This window comes from Rissa tridactyla, chromosome 3 (assembly GCF_028500815.1).
Source record: "Rissa tridactyla isolate bRisTri1 chromosome 3, bRisTri1.patW.cur.20221130, whole genome shotgun sequence".
Taxonomy (NCBI): domain Eukaryota; kingdom Metazoa; phylum Chordata; class Aves; order Charadriiformes; family Laridae; genus Rissa; species Rissa tridactyla.
The window spans coordinates 94,654,149-94,673,840 of NC_071468.1; the positions used below are offsets into that span (position 1 = coordinate 94,654,149).

A 19,692-nucleotide genomic window follows, 5' to 3' on the forward strand; every position below is an offset into this window, starting at 1 on the left:
CCCTCAGCTCTTCATTTCGATTGTAGAAACACAGGGGGGAGGCTGTTCTTATGAAAACCTGCCACCCCTGACAACTTTTATGCTGTAAATCTCTGTAAAAGTATGATCACTGTGTTCTCATGAATAAGCCACGTGGAATAACCTCTTAATTTTCCACTCCAATTTGTGTTGCATTCATAATTTTGTATGAAGCCTATTCCAGCTTGCCTCCTTCTATGTGAAATTAAAATAAAAGGCTAGTAGCCACTGTCAAGGGAATTCTAAGTCCCAGAAACATAAAAGTTTTATAGTAGAGATTACAGATTTTGAAGTAACATCTGTGGTTGTACAAAACCCAAATAAATAATGTTTTAATCCCCCTATGTTTTTGTATGTATGGTTACATTCAATACCAAAAACCAGAACAGCCAGAAGACAGCCGTTAGACATCCCAAGTTGCCTTTTTTAGATAAACACAATTTTTAGCAAAAAATGTGCAATGTGGATATTTTCTTTCTCTCTGTATAAATTAAACTATTTGCGCGTTTGACTTTATCTTCTCTGAAGTGTCTCAAAGACAACAATGAAACCATCCTATAATGTTTCCTTTCATTTCGCTATTAGTCATCCAAATTTTTAAATACAAACTTCGGCACACTTGATTTAAGCATTGATTTTTTTTTTTTTTTCCTAGCCCTTAAGTGTCTGTTTATGTTCAAAATTGTTGACTTGTATGCCAGTGAGAATATAAAGAAATAACACGATCATTTGAGCTATGCGTTTTGCATGCGATGTACAAGACAAGACTAAAGGGAAAGGTAGTGGAATAATGTATACTCTAAAAGGAATTCTTGAAAAAACCAATAGATAAGCCTTCCCCACCAAACCTGATGCTCTAGTTGCATTTAAAAGCAGCTTCTTGGGCACCTCATGTGTTGAGAGAAAATATGTAAATAGAGATCACTTGGGAGAAAAATGTCTGATAAGGCTGCCTACTAAAACAAAGTATATTTGCACGTTTATTAGAGACTTTTGAGAACGAGTTAAATGGTATTAATTTTGGTAATCTCTTTATGTCCCTTGCACAGCCCAGTATTTTAAATGATAAAATATAACAGAGGTCCAATCTTTACAAGCAAGTCTTGCCTACAAGTGTCTACCGCTCTCCGTTTAGTTCCACAGAAACAGCACTGGGTGAGATTTCAGGGAAAAGATGGGAAAAGAAAATAGATATAAATGCGTCATTCTTCCCAGAGGCTCTGGGCAAAGCTTGAGACAGAACAGTTCTCTTGCACCTCTGGTTTGGCCAAACTCTCTCACAACCAGCATCTCCGGCATTAATGCTACAAGAAGTCATCAGAATAGATGACTGCAAACAATTTCATTCTTAAGAAACAAATCCAGACAATTGCATACACGGTGATTAGCTTGTTAACACATACGGGTGATCTCTACAGTTTTAGAATCAGGTCGGTTTTTACTGTTTTATGGCATAATCTTCAAAAGTACTCCTTACGTAGGGCAACAAATAAAACGTTAGTGGTAATGACAAACTGTAGTTTCACCAGCAAACTTTTATTTTGACTATAAAGTGTGTAAAACTGTTAAAAAGAAGAAAAAACCAACCCAACTGGTAACAGAATGAAAATATTATTTTCCATAGGTAATGCATAAACATAGTGAATCAAAAGAAGCAAAACCCCCCAACATATAAATACAAATGTGAACTGCTTTAAAAAATATAGCCTGAAAAATGCATAAAATTCCACAATGGAAAGAAACTCATGTAGGAGAGAAAACATTCGTATGTAAAAACCGAATAAGAATTGTTACAGACAAACAAATTCAACACGGAGGGTCAATTCAATGCAGACTCTGTATCAGTGGATAGCTTAAGATTGTGAAAGATTTTCTGCCTTCAAGCTGACTCATGAGTTTTAGCTTAAAATACAGAACTGAAGAATAAATCCTCAGGCCCATTATAAGTCATTATGGGACACGTTGGTTAATCTAAGTATTTACCAAGTCCAAATGTTGTGCAAGAGAGGGAAAAAAGTTATCTGAAGAACGGTAGACCAGGTACCAAAAAATACCAGGAACTGAATTTTCAGTAACAGCACATTCAAGTAAATAAAGATTTGGAAAATAAAGACAGGATTGTGAATGTACAAGAAAGGCGTATCGACTCTGGTGATACAGAAGAAAATAGTGCTAGTTTAAATAAATATATTTAGAAGGCACAAAGCAAAGAGCTTGAGAGGTTTCAGAAGCCACTGACAGCGTGCTGCCCGTGCTAACCAGATGCTCCCGGCATCTCGGGGAAGCCCCACGTAAAACTTGTTCTCATCTCTTTCTGGTTCAACATCATAAAAGGCTATGAGATTTTTCTGAACAAAAGACTAGTGAAAAATCCCCTTTACCCATCAGGATCTCTGTCGCCACTCTTAATTCTGGAGGTTTAATTGCACTGTGATAAATACATATTTTAGTGCTTCCGTTACTTAAGCGCAGGCAGGAACCAAGAGAAAGATGTTTAATAACCGTCCTCAAAATGATAACCAGTTCTTCACAATCCAATCCGGTATTTTATAATGGTGACTGCAATGCCTTCCTACTAGGCTACTAACAAGTATTAGTAACATTGCTGCCGAATACTGCACTAAAATATCTATAGATGTGTTATGCATCTATAGTTTATATATATAGAGAGAGAGCTTATATATAAAGTTTTCTCTCACAGCCATCGTCGGGTTCAAGCAACCCAGTATGAAGTGCTACCAGAAGACTCTTAAGAGTATTTCACAGAGTCTTTCTCTGGCCAAAGGAGCTCTAGAGCACGATTTGGAGCTCCTAAATGAGGCAAGAAAGCAAGGCTGGGGAGGATTACACTAGATGTTGCTTCCCTGAAGACCCTGCTCATGATCTGAGTTTACCCAGAGCCAAACACAGATCTACAACCAAATTTCCTCTTCCTTCAAAATGGGAAAGCGTCAACAGATGGTACCTTGAAAGGTTACTTGAAGGACAGAGGGAACAAAATCAAGTCCCTTAGTTTCAGAGACAACAGCATTGGTTCCTCCTAGCAGAGCCTAGCAGTTGTGTTTCGTGTACAAACACATGCTGCATTTTTGCAAATGTTTTTAAATTGCTGAGGTGATTGGGTTAAATGCATTTGCTTGACCTGCTCATCACTGTATTATTATTTGGCCACGTAGTTCCTGGTTCCTTTACACTTAAAATGCAGTCACTGCATCTCCTTGGGGATCACAGGTAAAGAAGAAATGTCTTTATTCTTTGGGGCAAGTTACGCCCACCTGATTTCTTACAGCTTCAGTTTTATTCCCCTCCCTTCTTTTGCCTTACTGTTATGTTTTGCTTGCTGTGTATGCATTCAAAAGGACTAGTAAACTGTGGCGGCTTTAGACTGTGTTAGTGGCTTGCTGAAGCCATTATTAAATTTGAAGAAAGAGAATGAAGTTTGTGGTCAAATTATTACCTAGCCATTCATGTAGGAGTTCTCTTTTTTCCCCTGGGAGAGTCAGGCAGCAAGAGAATAATGAAAAAACCTAAGGTTACCTAAAGTTAAATGGTTCAGTAAATCAGTTTCTTGAATAAAAGTGATTGTCTCATATTCATACAGGAAAGTTACCTGCATCTGACTCAGAGGTTAGATTAACTTCCATAAATTTTATATACGTATAAGGGCAAGGTTTTTCCCTTTTTTTTTTCCTCCAGACTGTGGAGCCCTAAGTTTCACCAACCCACAGGAAGCACGAGCCTGACCTCGGTGTGGTCAAAAGCAACCCCCTCCCTGAATTCCGCCGGCCCAGGCTTGCGGCCCCGGTGCCGAACGCTCCCCGGGGCTCGCTGCGGTGGCTTTGTGCCTCTCCCTTCTCTCGTTCGCAGTTGCATCCTCCCTCCCGTGATTTGACCCGGAAGGAAAGGTTGTCATTTCTGACAGAGCCACAAACAGAAAGCATGTGAAACATATCCATTCCATCCGGAATCCTATTTCGCATGTAAATGGCCACATAATAATGTAAAAAGCAATTTTCTATCCACTTAATACACTTCCATTGAACCAAACCTTAAATGTTGCAAAGTTAAAATATAATGAAGGAAAGAAGAAACCAGTCGGCATGTACTGTGATTCATTCAGTGACAGCTGCATATCATTCAGAAATGAAAAAAAATAATAAAATAAGGTATGCAATTGAAAGTTCTTCAAATATATTGACTGGAGACGGAACATATTTACATAGAAACTTCAGTAAATAATTGAATGCATTTGTGTTTGTAGGAGAGCAGACTCAGAGATAAAACTGCTAACAGACATGTAGACTACATTCTTTTTAGCTACAAACTTATTTTGGTCTAGAGTCTGTAACGTTTGTTGGCAATTAATATTTGAAAACCACACTTCCTTAAGGTGTTGTGAAGCTTGAGTTTTCCCCTTAAACACCAACCAAGGCAAGGTCACCGCTGAACTTGTTCTCCATGGCCTACACCCACCGACATGTGTGCAGATGGATTTCAACATCCACCCAGTACACGCTAGTTGTAGTGGATGTAACAGATTTCAAGGAAAATTGATATGACTCACTACATCCAGAATCAAAAAAAAAACACGCTAACCCCCCCGCCCCCTCCCAAACCAACAGTGTTTTGATTCCTGAGATACTTCTCATGTTCTAACGTGTCACGTCAGAGCAGCATTTCTACTCCATTGGTAAAATGCAGGGTTAGGGGGTGGCTTTTTGTAGTATATTTGGAGAAACAAGTTTATAAAATCCTAGTTTACCCCCTGGGGTTTTTACAAGACTTTTATGTAAACATTACAGAAAAAGAAGAAAAAAAATTGAGTGTACACTGACATGAAAAATAGTATTTCACCCTCGTGAAAAAAAAAAAGCGCCAAAATACCTTGTGTGATTATCCATTAATTTAAAAAATACGCTTAACAAAGCTGTGCATATCTAACATCTGTCAAAAACCGCAATCATAAAACATAAAGGGAGGATGGATGATACAATTAACCCTTTTGCCATATCACAGAGCTCTTTCAGCATTGAAACCAAATCCAGTTTAAGACAAAAATATTGGTTCTTAAAACATTACTAAGTAGGCTGCACTGTTACTCAATCGTACAAAGGATGCTGTTGTAATTCGTATTAACTGTAGCAGAATCCCTGCTCCCCCGCAGATAAACATCATTACACTGGACATAAACGATGCCTGAAAGCAGGATGTCCCACTACTGCATGTTCTTCTATAAAGTGTATATATACAAAACACAAATAAAATCCAGAGAATATTATCTGAACATAATTACCCAGGAAAGGCAGTATTTCTGCAAACACCACCATGCAAAACCAAATGGATTTTATAAAAAAAAAAAAAAAAAAAAAAAAAAGTCAGGCTCAAGAACAAAATCAGAAACACTGACTCCGGTGCCGTGAGTCTCCGCGGCGCTGGGTCACTCCTTGGGCTGCTGAGCGAGCTCAGCCTGGGCTTCGTTCTGTGCACTGAAAGGACGTGTTGAACTCCACCGTGTGGACAAAAGGAGGGGTGTTGCAGCCTCAGAAAAGTTCCCCTCTTACCAAGTTTATCACTTCCTGAGTAGTTCTGTACATAGCTATCTGAAGAAAATCCCAACACGTTCTTGGTAGGTGATAAAGCGATTTGCCATAAAATATAATAGCCTGGCCCTGAACTAGAACAAAGTTTAGAGTGCTTTTAAGAAAGGTTTAAAACATTTTGTCAAAGGTATTTCAGTTCAAGGTCCTGTTGTACGTAAACATTCCCAAATCAGAAAAAGACCTTATGTTACTGGAAAAAATAATCCTCCCTGTTTAGTTCCTTGCAACACTTACTGCAGCACAGACTGCTCAAAACAGATACGAAATTGATAAAGCAAGTTGCAAAATAGATTAGCACCCCCTCAGCCCTCCCTGGCCCCCTTCCCAAAACCCAAAACAACATCAGTCTGAAACGGCAAAGAAATTTCAGGGGCCAAACCAGAAAACCATGCAGATGCACCTTTTCCAGCAACCTTCTGCTTTCAATTCTAAAAATGTCGAGCGGGAGCAACCCAGTGTGAACTGCAGTTACGCTGGGATTAACTCTGCTCTACCCCAGCGAAGAACACGGCATCTTAAAAAAGGTATCGAGATAGCCCATATAACAAAATACCCGTTTTCTCACGTGAGAAAATTAAAGTGGGCCTTTAGCAAAATATAAAATAATGCAACAAGATAATTACCAAAGTTAGCTGCAAATCAATTCAAAGTGTTCAAATACATTTTAAAAGACCTTTAGGTTTGAGCCTATAAAAAGAAAAAAAGGCATCTGTAGGAAACATAGATGAAAAAATAAACTTCTCCAAATATAAAAAGTGTTCTGCTTTCCGATAAATTCAAGTAAATTAACATACAGCAATTTCACCCGGCAAATAACAGATGTTCGGTTTCAGCTAGCTAAAAGCCCCAAAATATACACATACCACTAACGCGGCGCAACAGCCTATGTACAGCCTTCCAGGACAGGGGCTGCTTGGAAACCTCTCAGTCACGCGGACACCCTTTACAAGACAGCACCCTTTTCGATATTATCACCGAAAATGAAGTTTAAAATTAACTTAGGAAGTAAAAAAATATTTAGATTTTTACAGATATTGGAATTACTAAAGAAGTAAAAAGAAATCAATTAAAAAAAAAAAACAAAAAAACCCCAAAAAACCAATGTTCATGCAAGATACCTGACCAGCAGTTCATTTGGCTGAATGGAAAACAGTATGCGGGGCCCGTTCCTCCGCTGGTGTACATACACCCATATATACATTGGTGGAAGGCCCCTGGCTTTACTCGCTGGGCTGGCAGACCTGTGGCCCGGAGAGCAGCAGCGGGTGCCTGGGGACAGCCAAGCGCTCAGTTTCAAGCCACCTCACCAGTCCCCAGCGCTCACACAGCTTCTGAGGACCAGATCTGGTAAGGCGGCCGACGCCGCAGAGCAAACCAAGACGTGCTCCATGGGCACCGGAGGTCTGGAATGGGAGCAGCGTGTTTTTTGAGCTAAGCATAGCCCGGACCACGTGTTCCAAATGCACCTTCACCTCGGCAGGACAGGTGCCCACCGTTCCCAGAGTGGAGGACGTGCTGGCCTAGAGAAGGGGCGGTCGCCACCTTCAAGGGACAGTGACAGCAGCAAAGGAGGCATGAGGACTGTGGTTCGCCTGTGAGCTGTGACCCGTCCATCTCCATCCTCACGAGGGATGGGCAAAGCACCCTGATCCCCCCAAGGGGTCCCCAGCCGCAGGGCACATTAGAGCTTGCAGATTCCCTTCAGGGGCTGGTATCGTGGTAGGCCATAGCTTTCTGCCATCCTCCTCCGTTCCGCCCTCTCCTGTCCCAGGTGTTTACTCTCAGCCTTTGATCTCCGAGTTTACTTAATCATCGCTCTTGTGCCCAGCGCCTTCTTCCCTCAAAACGCCTCACTGATTAGCACATTAAGTGGCAACTCCAGGTTGCTCTTGGAGGATGTTTTCTCTCTCAGAAAGCGTGGCTAAGCCTTGCCTGTGCTCCTCAGCTACCCGGGTTAACTCTGTTGCCTCTTGTCTGGGTACAAGCGCTAGGAACTCTATTCAGAACAAATTACAATGTATTTTGGTTTTTTAAAAGACTCCCACCATTCATTCCTTACTGCTTTTAAGCAACACCCAGAAGTCAGCCAGATTAATGCCTTACAACAGGTTCCCTGGAACCCAGCACTTCCAATTTGGGAATGCGTCCCTGGTGGCTCTGTACTGCCCAAGCACAGAGATCACCAAAACCACTTACCAGCCTGAAGTGGGAGACAACCACTGGCTTCCTAATGGTGGGGCAAGAGCCCTCACTGCTGCTTGTGAACTATGGGTTTATTTTGAGGTCGTGGGTTATTATAGCTGTCCATGTTTTCTCAATAGCACCTTCACTTTCTATTGCACCATAGCAAATTCTTTAGGACTAACCTAGGATCATCTGTTTCCTAATAATCAGGAGTGAAACATCAGCCAATCCTCCTCCCTGTTTTTCAGACTCAGCCTCTGTACAATTGATTTTCTCCATCTTTTCTTTTGCTCAACCCTTTGAGGTCTATAGCTGTTTTTCCTTTATTGACAACGTCAGGTCCCATAGGATTTACTCAGTGCCTGCAAACTGCATGCAGTTGTGCTGTCTGTAGTAGACCTTTCCAAGGAGGGTTTAGTAATTTTTCCAAATTTCTCTTGAGCTCATCTTTTTGCAACCAGCTATTAGGACCTGTGAGTTTTGCGGTCTAATGTTTCCATGTTCTTCTCAAGTTTATTTTGGCACACAGTTGTTGCATGAGGAAAAGGAAAACTGTGTCATCTGTAAGGCTAGTGGCTTGCAAAGTTCCTTCTTTGACTGTCTCACTGTGTACCCACCACCTCTGCTCCAAAGCAAGAGGTCACCTTTGCTGTAAGCAGACATGATGGCAGAGTAGCTTGGTTATAGGCAGTAATTACTAAGTCCACGTAACAGTTAGAAGATGTGCCAGTTCTCAGCTACGAACACCACCGCCAGCCCCTAAAAGTTTAATATCCAGAGTCTACGTAACCATGACTAAATGAACATACAAGCCCTCAGTTGGGACAACATCCAGTCAGGAGAGACGCTTCTCGGGGCTACACATGGCGCATTTTCAGTCAAGCTAAATGTTGCATGGGGTTAGAGAGATCATAAACGCATCTTCGTTTCCTTCTTTGACATCTAGGAAGTGACTGAAACGGTGGGTAGCATTCGTGGGGCACGACACAGACCCGGTTCAGAAGCTTGGATCCTCCTCAAGGGACACGAACGTTTAGACTAGACAGCGTTCCCAGTGCTCCAGGCTCAGGTCCTGCTTTGAAACTTCAGAAATGCATTTTCTCCGCTTAAACTTCAACACCAGCAAGAAAAATAAAGCCAGCTTACATACCGAGGCGTACATACAGTCTCAAGTTATAATAAAATATTTTTTGTTCGAAGAAAGAAGCTTATGAAAATTATTTGGGCCTATTTTCTCCTCTAAGCAAAATAAATATGAGAAACATAACACATGGAATGCACTCTGGGAAATACATATCATCATTTCATAATTACGACACTGCAAATAACATAGAAAAAGGCTCAATTCTGTGCCTTATAAATTATCTATATGCCAGGCAGTGTCGAGGGGGAAAAAATGCACCAAGTATTTCAAAGATTAAATTAACTTATTGAAAGGAGTGAAAAGTGACTGTGAACCCAAGTGTCTACGGGAGAGGGTTTTTATTTCCCGCTGGTGTGTGACCGAGTCTGTGATATATGGTAATAGCAATCTGCCGGATTGCATCTTCCGTTAGGTCCAGGTGGTCCCTGCGGTCCGGGTGAGCCTGGCGTCCCCGGTGGGCCCGGCAGGCCAGCAGCTGGTAAAACAAAGCTCGAATTAGCAGAGTCCTCGCCAGAGCGCGTGCAGTGCCCCGCGTTTCATCACCGAGAGTCGGCTGCGCGCCAGCTCCTCCGCGAGAAGGCAGGTGGGTCTGACCTCACGCTACAGCCAAGCTCGTGAGAAGCAGGAGAAAGGCCTGTTAGTTCATAAATAACAACAGCAGAAAGAAATCTGGAGACTTGTACCTGCAGGGCCGGGTGGTCCAGGGTTACCGGGCAGTCCAATTCCAGGCTCACCTCTTTCTCCTTTCTGTCCTCTATAACCTATACAGAATAAAGATATGAAAATAAGAGCGTCCTCTTATTATAAACAGCCATCTTCTGTATATCTTAGCGACACGAAAGTATCAAGACAAATGTAATTGGGAAAGCACATGCTCACTTCTTTTTTTGAGACAGTTCTTCTATTTATATGTTCCTTCTGGAAGACACGAGGATTTCTAGCAGTAATCACTGCATCCTCTCCCAGAGGACTCTCACTCTGTTTGCTAGCCGGACTTTTCCCTGAGATTTTAAGTTATCTTCCTGAAGTTCCTCTAATAAAGAACCAAATGCATATTCTGTTCCAGTGTTACCTGTTCGATGAAGTGATGCAAAGCACCAACCCAAAGGCCACCTGGAGTCTGACCAGCCCTTCTCTGATAGCCCACCAACTGAGTGAGACTTCAGCCTCTCCGCTCTACATAAATCTTCATGTCTGCACTTTTTTAGACTGTAAACTGGAAGTTGTGCGCTCAGGTACTCCCCTACATGTGAGAGAAGACCCACTCCTGCTCCAGAGTTACAGAGCTGCCCTCATGTGGCTTGAGGCATCTTTAAAGCTTGTACTTTAGAGCTCGTATGGCTTCTAGTGTGCAAAACCTACTTTGACCCAAGTGCCTGCATATTGTTAACAAGGTGTGATTACTAATTATACTTTGAATATTTGTATCTGTTTTCTTCACAGGGCATAGCTTTGTATGTATCTAAATAGCTTCTGTCTTCTCAAGTGCTGCAACTCATGCCCAACCTGTTTCTTTTTCCTTAAACTCTTTGCAAAAAAAATTATTAGTTGGAAACAGTCTGGCTGTTTTAGAGCAGAGGATTCATGGGCATCAGTATAACATTTTGTTTGATATTTCAAGTTAAAAATCCATCTAAAAATGTAGCTTTTTCTGTTTAGACCATGTAATCTGTGTAGAACAGGGGATTAAGGCATTTTTAAAGGAACAAACGTGACACCTGCCACAACCCCTTGCTTTAAAAGGGATTACAAGGAAATCCTTTTCCCTCCCCAAACCTCAGATGTTGGCACGTAAGGTGACATACGTTGAAGATTAATTTGCCAACTTCTGATCACATTTGGAATTAAATTTGTTCTGCTTCAGGGACCAGCATATTTCCAGTGTCACGTACGCCATACAATAAACTTCCTCTTGTGAAGAGCTGTAGCTTGGTCTGAATTAAAAGAGAAGTCAGCGTGGTGGTACCAATCCACCTGATGCCTCAGGAAGATTAGTGGGCACTGGCAGACGGATGGCAAAGCTTGTCTTGTCAGTGTACTGTGGTCTGTGGTAACACTGGTACTTTACAGGACAACTGTGAGTGCTGTGGGTACCAATTCAGGGTTGTTACAGCAGAAACAATGCAGCAGGAATGGTACACACAGTATGCAAGCTTTGCCTTAAACGCAGGCTCATTATACGCTTTGGTGGGAAGTCCGTTGCAATCGTTCTAGGTTTCAAACAGAGCATCAATTATCTTACTCTTCTCTCAGCACCCCAACAAGGAAATTACAGTGAGGCAAAACCATTAAAAAATGCACGCGAGTGACATGCATAACGTAACAAAAGGAAATCAACTGTTTAAAAGCTCACAGAGAAACAAACAATATTAACCATGCATTCTGATCACTGAGTTGTGTTACGCAGACTGTACAAGGCATATACACACACACAAGCTATAAAGACCCAGAAAAGGGAACATGCAGGTGTTTGTATTAAATTATGAATCTTGATTTTGCTCTTTAATGACCATGGTAGTATCTATAACTAAATCAAGTTGGTTGGCTCTGTAAATCTTGTGTAACTACTGTTTGAGAAGCTCAATCACACAACCACAGGATCTATTACATTTCCTATTTATTATGTATATATCTCTACGTTTCTTAATTTACAATAGATAGTTACAGTACATTTCTCACTACAAACCCAGTTAATTCTAATTTTACAAAGTAGTGCTGCCACTAATCATTTGTATTGCATTTCTTTAGTTACGGGGAAAAGAGAGAAATCACATTTACGATATATCACATTTACAAGCTCCATGACAACCATTACTGCAGGTAACCAAGACATTATAGTTGAAAAGGGACCGAGATCAACCGAGAGATTCTGTAAACATCACTGGAATCCAAGACAATAAGGAAAAAAACCCCACAATAGCACAAAGAGCAGCCCGCCGATGCAAATGTACGATCCAGGGTAGTGTAAAGCATTACTGGCTGTATCTGAATACACATGCAAAGGTGTAATTTGTACACATCTGCAGGTACATTCTGTTGACCCTGTTGATCAGAAAAGATACCCAGGTATCTTTTCTAAAAATAAGGCTTTATTTAATAGGGTGTAAGCATACTAGTCAACAGGCCTATGTGTAAACAATCGGAACAATGTAACATGTAATTCTAGCAGGAAAATATTTGGGTTTTAATGAGGTATATTTTGCTCAGAAGTAGGACCATGATTACACTTCTAGAGGATAACATCACCTTCTCTCTGAGCTTAAAGTGACGAACTTCCACACAAAGGAAAATGTTACCATACACTTTAATCAGGTTTTGATTTACTGTTTTTAACATAAGGCACATATAAGATGCTGTCCGTTTTTACTGGTAGAATTACCATTCCAGTAAGAGGTACCTGCTTTATTCAAAAGGCGACTGCTTTAGCAAAGCCTTTCACTAGGGTTCCAGAAGTTTTGTTGTGACTCCTGCAACCCAAAAGTTGTGGTATGTAAACATGTACCCAACGTGGGTAGTACGGTAAACACTTGGTAGCAGTATGTAGCAAGTACGTGTTTAAATGGATAAACTTTCTTCTGCTCATAGATGAGTGGTGACAGCTAAAACACAGCTCTCGGTTTGGTGCTCTCCACAAACATCCCGGTCAGAAGCATCGCTACCGCAACACCCTCAGCTCTACTTGGAAATGGCACAAGTTCATGCCTAGGAACTCGGAGGTAAAAAGTTCTCTCATTTAAACAGCTCCAAAAGGTATTCCACCTATATCATGGAGACCCTCTTACATCCACATGGATAATGCAGTACCTGAAACTAGCATGTCAAGTATCTACAGAAATCTGAGGTTCTTTAACACAAATATGAAGCAAACACATTACCACGACAGGGAACAATGAGACCGAACACCACTGTGTTTTACTGTGCAAATACTCTCCATTCTTAAAAACAAACAACTGCAAAGCAACAGGAAGGGTGCGAAGAGAAAAGTACAGTTTGCAGGAGGTAACACTTGAAACCAGTGCGGTTATTTCAGTAGAGTCACTGTGTCTGGACAACATCCATTACAATGGGTTCCCGATGTCAGCCAAAGTTTCTAGATGCTCCCACCATGCACATTAATAGTATAATAAGAGATATACATTTTACAACAGAGATCAGCAATAAAGATAAGGAATTTTGACTATTTATCACATGGTATTTTTCTTTCCTGAGCTGTGATGTTTGATTCCTCCAGGCTACCATGAGTTATGAGTATCTAAAACTTCCTTAATTTGATAGAAACAGTGAAATTTAACTAAGATGAAACCTTCTTTTGTCTGTTGAGAAAAAAAATCAATGGTCATATTAATGTAAAGGATAATATCCCAAGGTGAATTTTTCCTAATGTCCAAAATTCACTTTCTATTATATTTTTAAAAATCCAATTAAGTCAGTGGAGCTAATTGAGCTAGATCCTCTGCTACATGACAAGCTGGCTGTTTGCAAATGGATAACATTGCTATAGCTTGTCTACAAAGTCTTGAAATAAATTTCCTGTTTCTCTACAAGACATTAGTGTCCTTTAAAACACATAGAGAGTAAACAAGATCTTCTGCTCCTCCTTAAGCAGATGCTGTACACCTCACTGGTAACACTGCCTCAGAGTTTCAGTTTGCTGATGCATATGCCATAGGTTATTTTTTAAATTAAGAAATATGTATGTATTAAAAAATATCTTCCGATCACCATTATAAGAAGTCTGTTTAAATGCCAATTGCATATTTCACCATTTCTGTTGCAACTCTTGTTTTCTGTGTGCATGCTATATTTTTACTAAGACTACCATATAAAATAAAAATTACTTGTATATGGGAAGTACCTGAGGGTGAACCTTGCTGAAGGCCAGCAGATAACATTCTGGACTTCATTGAGCGACTCTGTTCCCAAGAGTCTAATAATTCCTTAAATACACTTTTTGAAGACCACGCTTAGACTTCCAAGACTTAGTATCTATGTTTTCTGCCTCTGGGACTAACCCCTACCTATTGGTTTGCTGTGCAGTAGGATGCTCTGGTGGAATCCGGCCAGGCCAGGCCAGTTCCTGAGGGAACTGACTCCACACTTGGGGTGTACGGAGGGACCCCTGCAAAGCTGCCAGTTAAATACCTCCTGGGACACACAGTGGCACCTTCCCTTCCTGCTGGCTGGCTCTAGCAGGCTCTCTGCTCAGTGTGCAGCATCGCAAACTGTTCTCGAGATGCTCGTAGAGGTCCTGTTAATTGCTTTCCAAAAGTATCTGCTTTTTTTCACTGGCTGTATAGGACAAGGGACTAACTCACACTGCCAGCCCAGGTATGTATTACTGCACACAGCAAAACCTGATCAAAACCCTGGAGCCGGCAATCTGGGCTACTACCAAGTAAATATAATAAGGAATATCTGTCAGTCCATACCAAATGCGTATTATGACTTGGGGAGATGTGCACACAGCATGCTACCTTGATGGTCTCAGCCACACATGCACGTAACATGCTTCTCCAAGAGGTCTTGTCCCGCTATGGCTTTTATGGCTGAAAATCAGCTGGAATATGGAAGGATACTTTTCAATCTGCTCAGGGATTTGAATTTCTTTTTACTGTCGGAAAAAAACAACAACACGCACAGGCACAACTGGGAAAGGCATCTGTAAGTGTGCTTCTCTTACTCAGAGTGTAAAATGAAGGCAAGACAAATTTTTGGTTTTCTTTCCTTGGAAGTATAATTTTATATATGTTTTGGTGTATGAGAGAAGTAAATGCTTCTCACTTTGCTTAACTTTTACTAATCAAAGAAGAGTATTGAGCATATCAGTAAAATAAATGGAAATCTTGTGTACATGGGGCACTACTTTTACTTAAGCATAAGGCATGAAAAAGCAGCTTTATTTTTTTTTTTTTCTCAAGCATAGCTATCATCTTCACTCTAGATGCTCTCTAGCTGGAAATGAAGCCTAGTACAACGTTCCGCATCCCAGAAGCATCTGAGACTAACCACCGCATACATCATCATTGAAGTTGACTGTTTACAGTGATCTGAATATTTAGGTAATGATGAAGTCAGTGTTGTAAGATTCTAAGCCTTTTATTGCTTTCCTTGATCCTTTATCCTTGTTCTTCTCATTCTGAGCTCATCACATTTTTCAAGCTTCTGTCAGGGCTTTGCGCTTATCAGTGTTAGTAAGTCTTTATTCTTCTGATAGCTTTAGGATCCACACATCTTCAGCTTTGCTCTCATGTTCTTCATTCCATTCTGACTTGCTCTGACTCCAGAGCAGACCAAACTAACAAAAGATAATAAAGAACTACCTACAGATAAACTGCAAATTACATATTACCCACAAAATATTATTCACTGATAAATTCTTTCTTTCTTTTATTCTGTTCTCCTCTTCCTTTTATTCTCTGACCGGCCGACTCTACAGTAGAGCCCAGCTACAATGAACCTGGATCCCTTGAAGCTAATTTTGCAGTAAAAGACAATTCAGTGGAACGAGAGCCCTCTACTGTCCGAATGCATTGCAATGTACAAATTACCATTTGGGTTATAGTGAAAAGCTGATTACTCTGAAACTGATTTGTAAAAATAGATTACTTCACTGTAAGAAGGATTCATGTGGTAATATTTCAGTTTTCACTGCTTCTTAAAGAACAATATTTGCCTTCAGTTTTTTCTCCCTTGTGTTGTCTCGGGATCAGAGCTGAGAGCACTCAGACTCGGAGATCAAATTTTGTTACTTAAATTACATGGTCTCTCAATATGGTACAGGACCTAAGTAGTTACATCAGAGTGCTGGCATTGGTTTTCTACCTTGTTAAACTATTTTAGAGAAAAAAATAACTGCTACAGTAGCTTAGATATCTGTCAGGTTTAGATTTCTGTCAGTAATTAACTTTATCATTTATTAGAATAAAATGCACCGATTAGGAGTTTTTAATCAGTAAAATCCACACATTTACTACGGGTTAATATTTAGATCTAGTCTGGAGAAACATAAGTACAGTTTTAAAAGTTAATCATTAGGAAGCTAGATAGGTAATCCTGGCTTATTTAACAATCATTAGCAAGTGTATAAATATTTCAAGATACAATTAATGTGAACATTTTTTGGAATTCCTACCTTGAATTCCACGTTCTCCCGGTGGCCCTGGCAAACCATCGTTTCCCGGCGGCCCAGGTAACCCATCTTTTCCTGGGGGCCCTGGTTTCCCATGAGCTTGGGAGGCAAGCATCGCAGCCGGCAGCTTCAGCTGGGATACAAACTGAGCCATCCTTTCTTCATTAACAAAGGGCACAAGAAAAAGTGGGTTAGAAATCTGCTAGCAAAATACGGGAAAATAAATAAATCCCAAAGCTCCAGCTAAAGTAAGTTTCTGGAAGTAAGGTGTTTGATCCTTCTAAATGTCAAGGTATTAAATGCTCCCAACAAGTATTGAGGTCTTCAGTTCCAACTCCAACTTCAGTTCCAACTTAGACTCATGTCTAAGTCTTTACCCTTTGAAATAATCTAAATGAATTTGTACTAAAGTTTCTATTACAACTCTCTTTTTACCAACGTATTTCAGTATTTCAAATGACTTCTGATTCCTGTTCATGGAAATACTTAAATTACGTGAACACAGAACAATTAGTACTTAGCACCTCTATGAAGGGCTACTTTCTATGTTTGTAACTCATCTTAAATTGCAAAGTAGAGCTTAAATACTGCAAATGGTTCTTGGAATGTGCTGAAATGCTGAAAACAGTTGTGAAAAAGCCTGTAAGTGCTCAGCAAACATTATTAATTGCAGAGATTTCAGCATGAACTGTTCATGCTGGTAGAACAAAGTGCACTTGGTAACATTTCAATGTTCCTTAGAGACAGAAAAAATAGGTTCTAACCTTGAATCTGTCTCACTTATACTGGATTAAAAAACCTAACTAAGCATTCCACAATTTAGCTGGTATTTACTGTGATGGAGTTTTTAAGATTTAAGGAAAAAAAATAGAGTAAAGGGAAGAGTGGGCATCAAACAAAAAATAAGCAAGGTGATAGAAAAATAGGCAAAGTGAAACAAAGCCAGAAATAGAAGATTCGTGGGAACACTAGTGAGGCATAGAAAATGGAATAGCTGTAATAATGAAAACCAATATTCCCCGTAAGCAGGACACCTTTTAATTCTTTCTTCTTATGAATATACTAAACACTTGTTACCATTCCATTTGAATGGGAACAGGAGGTAACTGCAGCCAACAAACTGCTCCTGAAACACATAGTAGGTTGGAGTCCTAAGCACTCCAGCAGTCTGGGGAAGGGTAAAAATACACAAAATGACAGCCTTGTTACAAAGTGAAATAATGCCTGAAGAGTTTAAAGGCTCAAACTTTATATGGTTTCTTTTATCCCTAAAAGTTAAAAGGTTTTGTATATACAAATAGTAATGACAAAATAGCTAAGCATATTGCAGACATAAAAGAAGCCGTTGTTAAGAGGTGTTCTAGCAGAAGCTTGTTTCAGACACCTACCTGAGTCACAGCTTTTCAACCCTGACTAAGAAAACGCTGAGGAAGAAAAATATTTCCTTTTCAGAGTAATGACACACCTAAGAAAACTTACATAGTACAAAGGCCTTGGCTGAATCTGGTACTTGTCTAAAACTGTGCCAGAAGTTGGTGGTCTGCAAGGGAACTTTGGAGCTCAGCAGGGTGGTCTGCTGAAAATGCAGCGCAGTTCAGACCTGCACAACTAAAAGCTGTCAACCCTTTGTCTCATTTAGATAGTCATCCACTAAGTGGCCAAAATAATTAGATATTTCTATTGTTTCCCCTTAAATAAATCTTCAATGCCTTACCATACATTGTAGATACATACTTGTATCATATATTATTGCAGATGCATATGTATCTACAAGGATATACAAAAATGTTTGCTATTATGATTTGGAGCAAACTACCTTTTAATGCTAATCTTTTACATAAGGAAGTACTCTGTTCAACAGATATTTTACTGTATAATTGTTTGAACGTAACTACGTTAGAGTAGACTTAAACAACAGTTAAGCATAGCTACTAAGTCCAGCTATGTTGGACTAAGCAGTCCAACATAAGTTAGATGACACATACGGAAAAGTATATAAAGGCCATAGGGATCTAAAACATTTAGAACAGATTTACATTTAATTGTATAATACTTCATTTTCTTACCTTCAAAAACCTTAAGAACCTCTTGTTTGATATATTTTTTTATTTCTTCAAGTGAGACTGGATCAGCCTGATGAGCAAACAAAAAGGTGATACGTATCAGAAGAAACATGCAGAGGACACTTTATGATGCCAAAAATGATGTGGAGACAAAACAAGGTACGCAAAACTGACAGGAAGCATTCAATTTGTCTTTTAAAATACTGATTTCTCTCGCATTGATTTCTCTTTCTCATTTGCAAACGTTTACACTTTAGCTCCTAAGTTTATAAAAAACTTGAAAATTGACATTATTGAGTAGCCATATAGATTTGCAGAAGAAAAATAAATAAATAATTAGTTCATCCACAGCAGATGTTTAAAAAATAAAAAAAAAGTAACTGCTTGATCACCTGGGTATATTTTTTCCACGTCTGTTAACTGAACACTGAAATGATCTCTTATCTTAGGTTTTTTGATACTGCGGTATTGCTCGGTTGAATTTCCACCGCTCAGCGCATGCTACCTTCATGTTTTCTGACTTCACAAGCAACCAAGGAAAACTTGAATTTTCTTACCGTAAACCCTGGGGGTCCTGGTGAACCTGGGGGACCCTGATGACCTGGTGATCCTGGATAGCCTCTGTCTCCTGGTGGCCCAACAGGACCCATATCCCCCTTTTCTCCTGATGGGCCAGGTTTCCCTCGTTCGCCCTGTGGACCTTTGTCCCCTGGAATACCCGGATCTCCCTGCATAAAATAAAAGCAGAAAGAAAACCATTGCATACAGTGGAATAAACTAGGAAAAGGCACCCAAGAAAGCTAAGGAGAAACTTCTTCCCTGTCCAGAAATAGATTTTATGAGTCATGCAGAGAAGCTGATTTTACAGGCTAACCCTTGTCTCTGAAAACCCAGCAAGTAAGGTTTTTCTCTCTAACACTTTTACTGTTGAAGTCAATGACAAAAAAATAGCTTGACCCTGTAGCCCACTTTTCAAGTACAGAACTTGGGCGCAGAAAGTTTATAGCCCTTATACAAGGATCTAGAAGTGTCCAATACGGCATAGGTAGAATTTAGGTGCTCAAATTCCCCTAGGCACAAGGCATCAGGCTTTTTTCTGTAAATTTCCCTAGAAGCCTAATATTTTATTTCTGCATGTACACAAAATTTCGGTTAATCAAAGAAACGACAAGTACACAAATACATTTATAATGAGTGAATTCCTTGCAAACAACATAATTTAAAGGCCAGCAGTGTTCTGGCCAGCAACAGCTGCCATCATGGGCCGAGATGGCATTTAAATTTATTTGTGAGCATTTAAATCTTTCAGAAGGACTTAATGTATTAATGCACTAGCTATTAGTTCACTGAACTATAGCTGCGGAGCAGAGTGCTGTAAGTCACACGTTCAGATTGTTAATGAACAGCTGGCAGTTCTTAAGGGTCACTGACTGCCCCTGCTGCATCACTTAAGCTAATATTAGGCTCCACCATAAGCAGCAAACAGCACCAAGAATTGACAACATCATTACTAGATAAATCCAGAATCTACATTTATGAGGGGTGAATTAATGG

At 40.1% G+C, this 19,692-nt stretch overlaps 1 protein-coding gene across 10 annotated transcripts in view; it reads right to left on the minus strand.

Annotated features, from left to right (window-relative positions):
- Nucleotides 1-4,685: 4,685 nt before the first annotated feature.
- The window catches only part of COL19A1 (collagen type XIX alpha 1 chain), a 214,129-nt gene continuing 199,122 nt past the window's right edge, over nucleotides 4,686-19,692 (minus strand). For 8 of the 10 annotated variants that reach the window (XM_054195884.1, XM_054195882.1, XM_054195883.1 and 5 more), the window contains 5 exons: nucleotides 18,696-18,866; nucleotides 18,142-18,208; nucleotides 16,079-16,234; nucleotides 9,630-9,707; nucleotides 4,686-9,421 (listed from right to left, as the gene is read on the minus strand). In XM_054195884.1, the coding sequence (XP_054051859.1) occupies nucleotides 9,285-9,421; nucleotides 9,630-9,707; nucleotides 16,079-16,234; nucleotides 18,142-18,208; nucleotides 18,696-18,866 (609 nt within the window). In that variant the 3' untranslated portion in view covers nucleotides 4,686-9,284. Of the gene's footprint in view, nucleotides 9,422-9,629; nucleotides 9,708-13,271; nucleotides 15,242-16,078; nucleotides 16,235-17,359; nucleotides 17,500-18,141; nucleotides 18,209-18,695; nucleotides 18,867-19,692 lie in introns of those variants that run through there. The other 2 variants (XM_054195885.1, XM_054195886.1) reach the window with 2 other exon arrangements.